This window comes from Colius striatus, chromosome 4 (assembly GCF_028858725.1).
Source record: "Colius striatus isolate bColStr4 chromosome 4, bColStr4.1.hap1, whole genome shotgun sequence".
Lineage (NCBI taxonomy): Eukaryota > Metazoa > Chordata > Aves > Coliiformes > Coliidae > Colius > Colius striatus.
In genome coordinates, this window is record NC_084762.1 from 32790648 (window position 1) to 32803648 (window position 13001).

General features: G+C 37.5%; 1 protein-coding gene across 1 annotated transcript in view; it reads right to left on the minus strand.

The window, feature by feature from the left end:
- The window catches only part of LOC104559641 (dynein axonemal heavy chain 5), a 163405-nt gene that overhangs the window by 59785 nt on the left and 90619 nt on the right, over positions 1–13001 (minus strand). The window contains exons 56-59 of the mRNA XM_061994521.1: positions 10973–11637; positions 9555–9835; positions 8988–9203; positions 6032–6199 (exon numbers count right to left, since the gene is read on the minus strand). Of these exons, the coding sequence (XP_061850505.1) occupies positions 6032–6199; positions 8988–9203; positions 9555–9835; positions 10973–11637 (1330 nt within the window). The remainder of the gene's footprint in view (positions 1–6031; positions 6200–8987; positions 9204–9554; positions 9836–10972; positions 11638–13001) is intronic.

Genomic DNA, 13001 nt, shown 5'->3' on the forward strand with positions numbered 1-13001 from the left:
GACCCTAGAGATAAAACTAATATTTTATAATGGAGATACACCAGCAAAAGGGCTGCTCATAAAATTCCCAACATTGAAGAATGCTGAAATATTTTTATTCCACTGTTTATCAAAGAGCACATTAAACAGCATCTCCTAGAGATAAACATTACTAAATTGGTGAGTCTCGTTAAATAAGACCCAGCTAAACAGATTTCTAACCACTGCTGTTACTTTTTAGTGAATCTTGGACTGTCAGAAAAAGTTTAAACAGTAAAGGAGTTTTGAGTAGATGATGTAGTGTTTAATGTGTCCTGCACCAGGGGAGAAGGGGGGAGGGTGAGGTAGAGACAGAGAGAGAAAGAAAGAGAAAGTAGGGTTCTAACTGCTCTAAAAAGATCCATAATCATAAGAGGCTCATAGACAGTAAGTAAATCTTATGTCTCTTCACATGCTGGGCACTTCACATTCATGCAGCATGGTGGATAGATTTTTGCCATGACATGCTACACAGAGCAGATCCTGTCCATGGAGAGACAATTCTCTCTTTTGGTCATTCAAGCTATTATAAACTCCTCTTATGTGTCTGTCTTATTAAAGCAGCTAAGGTATTAAGCCATCTGTTGTTGTGTCTTTCTTACTGAGATCCAGAAAGAGCCCTGCACCAGCTCTCTCTCCTACCTCACCCCTGCCCCCCATTACCCAGTGTAGAACATCACCTTATTCTTAAACTCTGTGAGGGCTAAAAATGGGAGAAAACAAAGTTATGACATATTGTTTCACTCCCCATATGACAAATATTGAGGTTATACAGGGAACAAGATCCTAGGATAGCTGGAAAGAAACAGTCTAGGCAGAACAGCTGGAACAACAGAGAAGCCACACGTGGCTGTGTGGATTCACGTTTCACCTTGACATTTATAACAACAGGACACGAACCCCAGTGGAAAAGGATGGCCATATGAATTCTCAACACATATGAGCAATGTAAATATGATAAACAGATTTTCGTGCAGCAATAAACTTCCCAGAAAGGTGCATAAGACTGATAAAACATACTTCTCAGTTCTTAAAAGCTCTTAAAAGGCTACCAGCTTTTAAGATGTGGGGGACAATGAAAACAATATTTCAGATAAGTTCAAAGAAAAAATGTATTGTATCCTAACACGAAAAAACTCAAATTAATTACATAATACTTTGCAGAATCTCTAAAAGACAACTTATAATAAGAAATTCTTTTACAGACAATTTAACCAAAATTTTCAGCCAATTTTAGGGTAATCATAAGAAACTAGTAATATATTTTGGTATTAGTTTGATTTGTAGGCTGCTTAATTGTATTTGATGAATAATGGTTGGTTGCACAAGAATGACTGCTACCATACTGGAACGATTAACCACTGTGAATCCCAAAGGCAGGAAGACTACTTGTTTCAGATTATGAAATCACCACTATTTGCTCTCTCTCTGTCTTTCTTTTCAATTCCAGTTTTCAAAATTACAGGGGTACAAACTCAGCTTTTGTATCGACATCACTGGCAGGTTGGCTGGCAGCTTCCTGTGCAGAACTTTGTTGTGAGAGTAGGAGGCAAGTTCTGCTGTCAAGGAGAATCTTCTGCACAAGAAGACCACTACAGCCACAAGCAGCTTCATATAAAGATGTCCAGCCAATTACAGGCAAGAGGAAATGTGTCTCTCAACTACAAAGAACCACTGTGGGCTTTCTCATTTTAGAAGCATTGCCATGTGAATAAGCTTCACACCCCTCGTTTCACCCCTCTGAGTCATGCAGCACAGCAAAGATTCACAATTTGTTCCAGTTGGATGCAGTGTGAAAGCCTGAAGAAATGGATTTTATGTGAATGAATCATGAGGATTTGAGACATGAGATCCACATTATTCTGTGCTTCTGGAGAGGATGGCTAGGCTAGAACATGCTTAGGCTTGCATGAGAGCAGCAGCTTCAGGCTTTTCTTGCCAGTAGTGTTGTGGGGAAACACACAGACGATCCTCTCAACATTTGCTTCAGTCTCTACTTTCTCTCTGCATCTGTCTGCATGAGGCAAGAATGGAGATAGTACCTGTGCCAACAAGGGCCACAGACTAAATTGTTAAGCAGCTATTTTTCTTTTTTCCAAGATGACCACAGAGATGACTTCTCAGCAGGCGGTGAGGTGATCCTGTCTCTTTTAACCTTTTTGCATTCCACATAAACCCAGGGCAAATAAACAAGTTAATTACAGTCTACAGAGAACTGTTAAATTAAGGATGCCCAGGACCTATCCCTGGCATTGAAGTTAACTCACGTAAAAGAGCTTACAGTTAAGATCTCCCAGCCTCTAAAATGGGACAGCTGCATGTAAACAATCAAGAGGAAATCGCCCTTGGACCAAGATAGGTCCTGAAAAGTGCCCAAAGATTACTGAGAAAATGCTGCCTAGCCAAGACTAAATTCACACGAGGGATCATTCTAGCAATTCAACAGACATCACTTTTTAATGTCTAAAAAAATTCCCTAGTACTGCTAAATTTATGATCATTGACATAGCAATAAGTTTCTCACTGATACATTGCAAATTCAGTTTTGCAAAGCACTGAGTATATCTGGCCATAAAGAAGCCTTCTCCAATTAAAAAACCTCACACCATTTAATGCTATCCCCACTCTTGAATGGAATGCCCAGATCAAGCCCAGATCACTCTGAAGATCAGCTGTTGCTCAGTAAATCCAGGAAATGTTACTAGAAGAACCCATAAGAAAAATAGTGCCTGACACTTTACAGTTCACCACAGGTAAGAAAGATTTGGAGCTTTCCTAGCAGCAATCTTGTTTCAGGGAAAAAAGCTTTCAAAGTTCACTGCTCCCGTTACAGATTACTGCAGACTTTTCACATAGACAGATACTCCACCGGTTTTGTATCAACTCTCTCAGAGCCTCACTATCATGATAAGTTGGAGTAATCATTATTTAGGGAAACATTATTAGAGGCAAAGACATACAGAGGCTTTGCAGACATTCCAAAACCAATATTTTCATTTCACCAGTCTAAATAAAATTATACATACACATACATGTATACATACATACATACATACATACACAGGCAAACAGACCCATGCAGAGTGACTTTTAATACAATATTGACCTCAATTTCTTTGTTATCAATTGACTATTCTTCGGGATGCAAACAACTTTTGAAAGGCATAGAGATCATGCCTTTTATCTGCTTTTCACAATGTCTGCTAGCTACTGAAAGATTCTCCCTTGTTTTCCATTCAGTTACACCTTAAATCTGTTTTGTTAGGTAATCTGATCTTCTCCATCCCCTAGAGTATATTCTTTCTTTCTACAGTTGTTGTGGGACTTGAATTCAGACTTGAATGCTCATTTTCCTGCCCAGTGGCTACCACCCTGACAAAGATCCACTTATTTAAATGGATGACCATCACATTTTGACAGTCCTTGACCATTACCTCTTCTTCATGTGCAAGATTTCTTCTTATTTGCTGCTGTGGTTTTTAGTTCAGCATGGAGGCAAGTGAAAATAGAAATGGCAATAAAGTCTCACATTTAAAACCAAGTTTGATAGGGAAAATCCTTAGTATCAAGCAGAATTTATGAACTGTAGACAAACTTCCCTTGATCATCCTAACAGCCTAAGGAGAACTTAATTAAACTCAGTGGAGACATCTCTAAGGGAAATTATACTCCTATACACAGTACTTTAATTGGAGGCTAACAGAACCACAGCAACAGTCATTCTGCTGTTATATTCTTCAACTAATGGATAAATAGCAGATGTGCTGTTTCAGAATTACCAGGCTAATCCAGTGAGCTTGTTTACTACGTAATAAGCCAGAGAGGAACAGCTCAGTGTCGTGCTGAAGGTTTACAGGGGAGTAGCACACACATGGTGACCATTGTATGATAAGCAACTACATGGCACTGTATTTGCAGGTGAGACTTGGTTATAACTTCTGCGTTTGATATTAAGTAATGACCCTTAGGCTGCAGGCCACATATCTAAAGAATGCGGGTATCCTTTTCTAGGAATTAGTTAAATTTTGCCCACTATATTTACTAAAATATAAGTCACTATTAGTTTTCACAAATTGTCATATTTAAGATAAATGAGGCACCGAGTATCAGTTAAGATGCAGTTTAAAAACATATTGATGGATTTTGCAGGTGTTGAAGGGGATTTATCTTCTAGAACAGCAGTTAGGATAAAGTAGCTTGATTAATTTGTTCAGTAAACATGCTTTTAGCATTCGATTATTTAGCCTGTGCTAGTACTTTATGCAGTTTAATCGTACATTTAGTTTCAATTATTATCTTAGCATTGCTCCAGTGCTTTTTGCAATAGCTCCTGCGTGCTTTAAACACTTCCTCCTTCTGTCATCTACAGTTTTAAAATATTTGTGATTGTTGCTATATCTGACAATAGACTTCACTTTGCCAAGAAATGCATGTTCATTTTTTTATCAGCTACCGTGTGACAGGAATGTAACTACTTGAACACAAAGTTAAATTAATATGTAATCTTAAGTTATATTTATTCAAATAAAAACTGCAAGAGCACTTTTGCAGCTTTCAGAGTTACATGTGCATATAAAGCCTGTATTTCCCCTAGGTCTCGCTCTCTTTTATAGCTCTCAATAGCCACATTTCAAATTCTGTTTCCATTAGTGAACATCCCATTATTTGAAAAGGGAATTGCTACTTAGATTTCACAGAAATATAGTCTCCTCTGTCAGTTACTTGAATCAAAAATATCATGCTTTTAATGAATTTCAATCAGATCTGTCTAGATATACTAAAAGAATATGTCAAGAGTTTTGAATATACCATTAATACAGTGTCTTATACAATAGTAGACTGAACATAAGTATAGTGGAAGCATAACCAATTGAATGCATTGCTTCAGAAAAAAGCCATAAAATTCCCTGTAGAAGCAATGATTATAAATCACTATATAAATATTCAAAGTCCCTTTTTTTCAATATGCTCATAAATGAAACATTTCCAAGACAATAAAGCTATCTGAAGGAATGCAGACAATGATAGCTGATCCCTTTCTACTGTAGTTCAACGTTACAATTGAATTCTATGCCAGGTGACTACTTATTTTATTATATATACACTCACACTTAGCAGTTTGACACCCCAAAGTTTTCTTACAGAGCCGAAACCCAGTTAAATTAATCAAAGAATACTTCTGTGCCAAGAACAGTCTCCCCTCTCACAGATTCTACCAAGACCATCTGGCAGATAGCCAGGCTCCATAAAAAATCTGTGTACTAAGGCTCTCCTTGAAAACTGTGTTCACACAGCAACTGTACCACAGGGTAGCTGTTTATGAGGCAAAATTGCGACGCCATACTTAATCTCTATGTGTTTGACTTCACAACTTGATGTGAAGAAGCAAGACTCTCCAGTTCTCTGTCCAGTTCTGGGCTCCCCAGCTCAAGAGGGACAGGGAACTTCTGGAGAGAGTCCAGAGCAGGGCTACCAAGATGATCAGGGGACTAAAATGTCTTTCTTATGAGGAAAGACGGCAGGAATTGGGGCTGTTCAGACTGGAGGAGAAAAGACTGGGGGGAGACTTCATTATACTTACAAGTATTTAAAAGGTGTACGTCAAGAGGATGGGGCAACACTGTTTTTACTATTTTTTTTTTCTGTAGTATCCAGTGATAGGACTAGGGGTAATGGACTTCAGTTCCACTTAAACATAAGGAAAAACTTCTTTACTGTAAGGGTGAGGGAGCACTAGCACAGGCTGCCCAGGGAGGTTATGGAGTCTCTTTCTCTGGAGGTTTCCAAACCCACCTGGACACATTCCTGAGTGACCTGTTCTAGGCAGACCTGCTTTAACAGGGGGGTTGGACTATATGATCTTTACAAGTCTCTTCTAACCCTTATAATTCTGTGTGATTTTGTGAAGACTCTCTTGTAACTAGACATCTTTTTAAGCCAAAATAATGCAACATTTTTTTCCACTCAAATGTAGTCATCCCTCAGAGAAAATAAAATTAGTAATATGAAATACCTTAAGAGGAAGAGCTTCTTTATTAATGCCATAGAAGTAAGCCATTGCTTGTGTCCATGAGCAAAGACCTGCTACATTTCCACACACTTTTTTAGCAGTCTCAAGATTATAATCTTCCATATCCAAATAAGGCTCTAAAAGCTCCACAGTCTCTCCTGTAATTGAGTCCTAGTCAATAGAAAGGAAAAATCTTTTTTAAAAATGGATTTTAGAATAAAGTCTGCTTCATAGAAACATTTATCTTTCAAAAAAATATGGTGCTACCACTTCTTACACAATAAATGAATAAAACAACACTGTTGCCTTTCACTCTTATAAAGGACAGATTAGTTATTTTTTGGTGAAAATAGCTCCTATTTCCATTGCAACAGATTGATTTGAGATTTCATTTAATATCTCTATTTGACCCATAAGATTTACAGACATTGCTTTTACTCATAAATTCACGACAACTTAATCTTATGAAAGTTATTGCTGCTACAGCACTGTACCGTCTTTCCGCTCCTCAGCTGCATGTTCTGGCCTCATTTTTAATACCATCACCAATGCTCAGAGAGCTAGTTTGAAATCTAACATGGTAGAATTCTAAGTCAGCAGATTCGTGGTTAGTTTTCTTTTAGGCTAGTTCCCTGAAGAAACTCACCATGGCATCAGGCCAGCACAACTGTGAACACAGTTAAGGGAGAGAAACCTGCAGCTTTAGGAAGGAAAAGGGCGAAACTGCAAGGCACCAACTTCACAGAAGCTAACCCTTTTCCTTAACCATAAAAGTGATTTCTTTCACCCGTTCACGTCATTATTCTAATTTCAGATTTTTTCCCCTCTTCACAATCTGTTGAGAACATGGAAAGACAGACCTTTGATGATTGTGGTTAATCTATAATTACATAAGTGTCAGAAGAAAATGGAATTTGTCTCCTTAAGCAATGTAGAGAGTAGAAAAGCTTATAAAGGGTAACAATGGACATTTAACAATACAGGTATTAAGAATCTTCCTTTTTTGGCAATGTATTAATGCCTTTCTTTCAATATATCTAAAAGTCATCTTCCATTCATACTGTCACACAATATACCCTTTCTTGCTTTTCTGCATAGCAGAAAGGATTGTCTTGCACTTGTCTGATCCCTAGCTACTGTAATAACAAAGACATTCATTATATTACTCCTAAGTTCTGACATGGTGATGTTTTCACTATAAGAACTTGCTAAAATATAAAATCGTGCTGGACAAACATTTTTACTTTCTTGTTCTCCTACTCAAAACTATTTGCTATCAAGCTGGGAAAGGGGAAGGAATGACCAGTCATCAGTGGCCCAAATCTCTGTTCAAAAGCTTGAAAAATGACATGCTTTTCCTTCTAAGTAATGAATTTTAAACCCAAAGAAATATTTCATCCACTAATTTTCTTTGCCATAAAAAAATAGGAAAGAACCAAAATCTCACAAACAAGTAAGCAGTCTACTCAGAACTCCAGATGAGGAGCTTTCTTATCATGTATTTCTCTGGAGACATTCAAACCCCACAAGGATGAGTTCCTGTGTGACCTACTCTAGGTGGTCCTGCTCTGGCAGGGTCTTGGACTAGATGATCTTTAGAGGTCCCTTCCAGCCCTTGAGATCTGTCACTCTGTGACATACTCAGTCTGAAAAACAAGAAATCAGGCAGGATGACAGCATGTGAAGGACTTCATCTGGGATAGAAATAGTCTAGTGTTCTTCATGACATTCATCAGTATCACTTCCTGCAAAAACTTAGTCCCACAGAGGTTGTTCTGACTCCTCTGAGTAAAGTTAAATGTGTTGCAAATTACCAGCAGGAACATATACAGTATTAATGAATGCCAAAACTGGAAGCCTCATTAGAGAAAAGCTTGAGTAAGGAGTGCATAATTAGTTCCCATTATCTTTAAACTCATTTCCTTTTTCTGTTTAGTGAAGATAGCACTTGGAAAAGTGACCAGATTGACAGCCCCAGGAAGAGACCGTCTACAGAAGCAGTGCAAGTTTCCACATGGAGTCTTGTCAATATGACTCACTGGCAGAAATGGCTCCTGGGGATAGTGAGAATCATGGTTTCAAGCCTCATCTGCACAACAAAAGCACTCCAGCAGCTTAGAAAAGGCATCATCAAAATGCAGAGCTGAAGCAGATCTAAAATACCAGTGTACAAATGAAAGAGTATGTTCTGCAACATTGCAGAAAACCTAGGTTTTGCCAAAACCTGCTTGGTTTTCTGAATTTTAAAGTTAGGTGGTGATTCTGACATTCCATATTCCAGCCTAGCTCCCTTTCTGATCCAGCTACCAGTGACATCCTTCTTGTCTTCCCTGCAGAGAAATTTCCCTTGCTTCACAGTTCAGTGAATCTTGCTGTAAACAGGACAAGTTTCTGTCCCGAAAGAGTTAAAAACCCGTGTTTGTTATATTTTTCTTATGGGTAATACTAAAGTTCTCACTTCATTCTGCATTTCACTATTTTTCTAGTGAAAGAACCCCAAAAGTTCCCAAATATCTCAGTATTTTTCCTGATAGGATGCTCGTTTTCTTCTGTATTCTCTCCTAGCTCCCCATCAAACAATTCTGGAGATGGTGTTCTAGAGTGACTTATACCTAAACAGGCCTGATAGCACTGGAGATGGTGAGCCATTTGAAAAAGCAACAGTGAGTCTTTTTAAGGAAAATTTCCACTGAGAAGCAGGAACTGCCTGAACAAAGATAACACTAAGCTTATTAAGATTTGATCTAGTGTTCAGGACACTTATGTCTGTCATCAAAACTCTGTGGCCCATTACTGAAATAATGAACCATGACAATGGAGGGGAATACAGTCATGAAGGTATCTACAACTAGGTACACAAAGTCTCATGTGTTTCAAACTGCCTTTGAAGGTAGAAGACAAGTTCGTGTGATCTCTAAAGATAGTTCTCGGAGTAATAGTGCCACCATTAACTTCTCACCTTCTGAAAACTAAGCAACATGCTAAGAAATCCTGAATTATTCATTAGCTTCAGAGCCTCAGTCCACGACGGCTTCACACACAAGCGTTCAGGATCTGGTGTTACTGGGTCTATTTTTCTTTGAAATAAAAGCAGCACACAATCCATAATTCGCATTATCAAGTGAGGAGGCTTGCCCAATTTGCGAACAGTTGCAATGTCAGAAGGTTTTATTGTCTGGAAAAAAAAATCCATTTATTGAAGCAGTCACTTGGTGGTAGAGAAAGATTTTTGGGAGGACTGTATATGTCATGCAATAGCTGCAGTTTTGCAGGTTACTCAGAAGCAGTACTGCAGAAAGTCCTTAAACGTAATACTACTCAATGATTGCTTTATTTCCTGATGGCAGAGGAAGTACAGGTCATCTTACTTCTCTACTGCCTCAGTTTTCAGGTTTCTTTTCTATAAGGTTTAACAAGGTCAGTGCTAGTCCTTTCAAGATTCTTTTTTTTTTTCAAATCAGAAGCATCAGCCTTACAAATAAGGATCATTACCTACATGCATATTCAGAATAGCTTTGATTCTGACCTGAAGGGCTGCCTCAGCTTCTTCCAACGCAGGTCTTGCAGCTTCAAGCTTCTCTTCTGCTGCTGCCTTATCAATGGCAATGTCATCCACAATGGCCTGAGCCTTGTCTTTTACCTTTTGCACCTGCATTTTCACCTTTTCAGCAGCTTGGGCTTTCATAGTTACTTCCAATAAAACTTCATCAGCTGTTTTTGAAGCTACAGCCAAATCTTTCTCCTTCATTATCAACTCTTTGGAGAGCTGATTTACTGAAACCTCAGCTTCCATTAGTTTTGCAAGACCTATTTTGAACAAATTTCATTTTAGCGACACTAAGACCTATTGAGAGAGAAACTTCAGTGAAGCAATTTGAATACTTAAAATGTCACTCAGATTCATATTTAGGAACCCCAAGGAGGGATCCCACTTGTTGAACACCAAATATGCAGAGATAATACCATTTGTTATTTAATTTTTGTCTTCTTTTTTTTTTTCAAATTGGTGTTTTCAGAATTTGTCACTTGATCACTTGTTTATATTCTCATGCTTGAGCAAGACACTAAATATTACACATACAGACTGAAAAGCATTAGTATTGTGAATGGCAATCTTAAGAATTATGTGTGCAATTTCAGAAATCCACGAAACCCTAAGAAGTACGAGACTACTCTCTGTATAAAACAAAGCACAAGCAATACAAGTGAAGACACAAGGAGAGGAGGCTGAGCTGCTAAATTCAACATCACGTGAAGGTTCAGATGACATGAGGGTAAAAGAAACTAAAGATTCTTGAGCAATGCAACACTTCAGCATTTTTATTAAATGGTAAGAAAATTTCTTTCTAGTTCTCAAAAAAAAGGTACATCTGTTCCTTCCAGGCACCCAGCCACTCTCTGTCTATGGAGATATATGTACATAGATCAGCTCTGCAATTGGCAACAGTGGGAGAAGAAACAGTTTAAGTTCACACTCACTTCTAAAACCCGTTCTGTTTCAGAAACTGTTTAATTGTTCACTGTGTATGACCTTGTGCATGCACTATTTAGGAATTTTTACATTTTGCATATAACTGTTTCTTTAAAAGACTCTTCAGAGGTACTGAATCTGAACATTTACTTATCTTCCCTCAGATTTATTTGTAGAATGTTTAAATGTGGAAACTAGGACCTTAGTAGCTCCTTGTCATGCACACATGTCAAAGCAAGAGTTTCAGGCATTTTAACTGCTAACTAAAACTGTTTTCAAAACTTATCTGCAATATGCAACATTCATAAATTTCACTGAAACAAAATATCTGCATATTTTGTGCAACACAGCTGAAAATAGGAGTCTGCTTCCAAATGAAAGTGAGGTCACAATTTAAATCCGTGGTTTTACATCCTTTCACTCATATTCTTAAAAAGATAGAAAGAAACAAAAATAAAATGTTTTTACGGTACCTGTTCTCATGCGTTCAGACAAACTTCCAACATTGGCAAACTTCTCTTTGTAAATAGCTTTGTAGCCTCCAATGAAGGACAGGTAAGATTTTGGAGTCACAAATGTTCGTCGCCTATATCGTTCAAAGTATTCAGCACATTTTTCAGCTACAATATCTTGAAATGTTCCCATGGTGTTTACAATACTTTGTTTCACTTCAGCTGTGCACTCAATATGGTAGGAAACTAAAAAATGCTGTGCAACTGCTACAAGAGCATCTTTAGGCCAGCGTTGGAACCAGTCCATGGTACAGCCTGAAATCAGACCTGGAAATTTGAGTGCACGAGTTCTGAATTTTTCCCCAACGGGAGAAAAACAAAGAACCACATGCAGGTTACTACGAACTCGAGCAAGAAAATAACTGTAAAGATTTTCAGCAGTGGGAGTACGCTTTGGATACTCTTTTTTCATGGCTGGTATCAGGTCTTGTGTGATTTCACCTATTTCATCTCGCGTAAAAAGATTTGAGACTTCACCTGAAGCCAAAACACTGTTCATGTACTCAAGAAAAGATTCATCTCTGATTTCGCTGTCTGTGAATATAAAGACAATGCCCTTTCCTTTTTGTCCAGCAGTGCTGTACAAGATTTTCATATCATCCAAGAGGTTGTTGGTGGCATATGTTCTGGGACAGAAAAAGATTTGAGAAAGAGAGAACAAAAATTAGAGATCATTTTAGGAAAAATCCATCATCTAGCTCAGCTTCCTTTAGGCAAGAAAAAAAATTCTTGGTTTCATCTTTTTAGGTTTTTTTTCTTAATCATTTTCTCAAAGTGAATGATCAATACCATAAATCATAGGAAACGAGGTGAAATCAACAGATTAATATGATGGAAGAAACAGATGGCAAGAGTAATACTATGTATAAGGTAATTATGATGCTGCTTTGCATCCTGAAAATTTGCAGACATAAATTCTTTAATAAAACTATAGATTAGTATAGCTGGATTAAGTAGTCAAAGAGGTCTGATACCTGTAATCATTAAATGAATATAGATTATCTTTTCAAGATATCGAGACCTGGTTAAATGAAATCATTAAGAGTGGAGAAAAAAAAACCCTGAAGTTTTTGTTATTTATTTGGTTTAACTAAAATCATGCCCCAGAAATAATGCTTGAATATCTGACTTGCGCTGATCAAGTCTGATACAAATGGACATCATGACTGGTTCTTACATTATTCTTCTCTCAGCTAGTATATACAAGTAAGATTCAGATGAAGTCTACACAAATTCAACTACAGATTTCAGGTTATGAAATATAAAATGAAGTAATGTAAGGTTAATAAAATGTCAGATTTTGTCCAGTATGTTCTTAGCCATTTAAAGCTGAAATTAGGAACTTCTTTTCTTCAAAAATAGTTTCTTATTTCCGAGTCTCTTCAAAGTCATATTATTTGCAATACACACGACTCACTCTTCAGCATTTGAAAACAATACCCTATATATTAAACGTCATGTAGAAAATCTCCCAGTTCTCTTCCAGCTCTATCTTACCAATGCTCGATAAATACCCTTAATGTAACCACTGCAAAACTTTTAAAACAATCTAACTGTTCCATTCGCATTTGTCAGCTACAGTTATTACAGTGTTTTCTGGTATTCCAATAAGAACACAGGAATTTCTCTACTACAGAGTAGCACTCTTAACACCAGTAGAAATGCTACTTAAGAGAGAAAACATGAGCCAGCATCCACTCTTAACTGCACATTTCTTTCTTTCTCCCTCCATATTCATAGCTGTTGTATTAAGAATATTAGAAGGTATGTTCATCTTGTCCTCTTGGTATCAATTTGTGAATCTGCTGATATTGTCTCCCTCCACAGCCTCCAGTGGTAAGCTACAAAAGATTAATATCCACTTTTTAAATACATGCTTTCAGCTACCACCTCTTAGCTCGCTTCCAGTTAACTTCAGCAAATTAACACTTTGCAACGTTTATTTGCCTGATCAATGCATTTCAAAACTGGGAAGTTTAGGGACTGCATT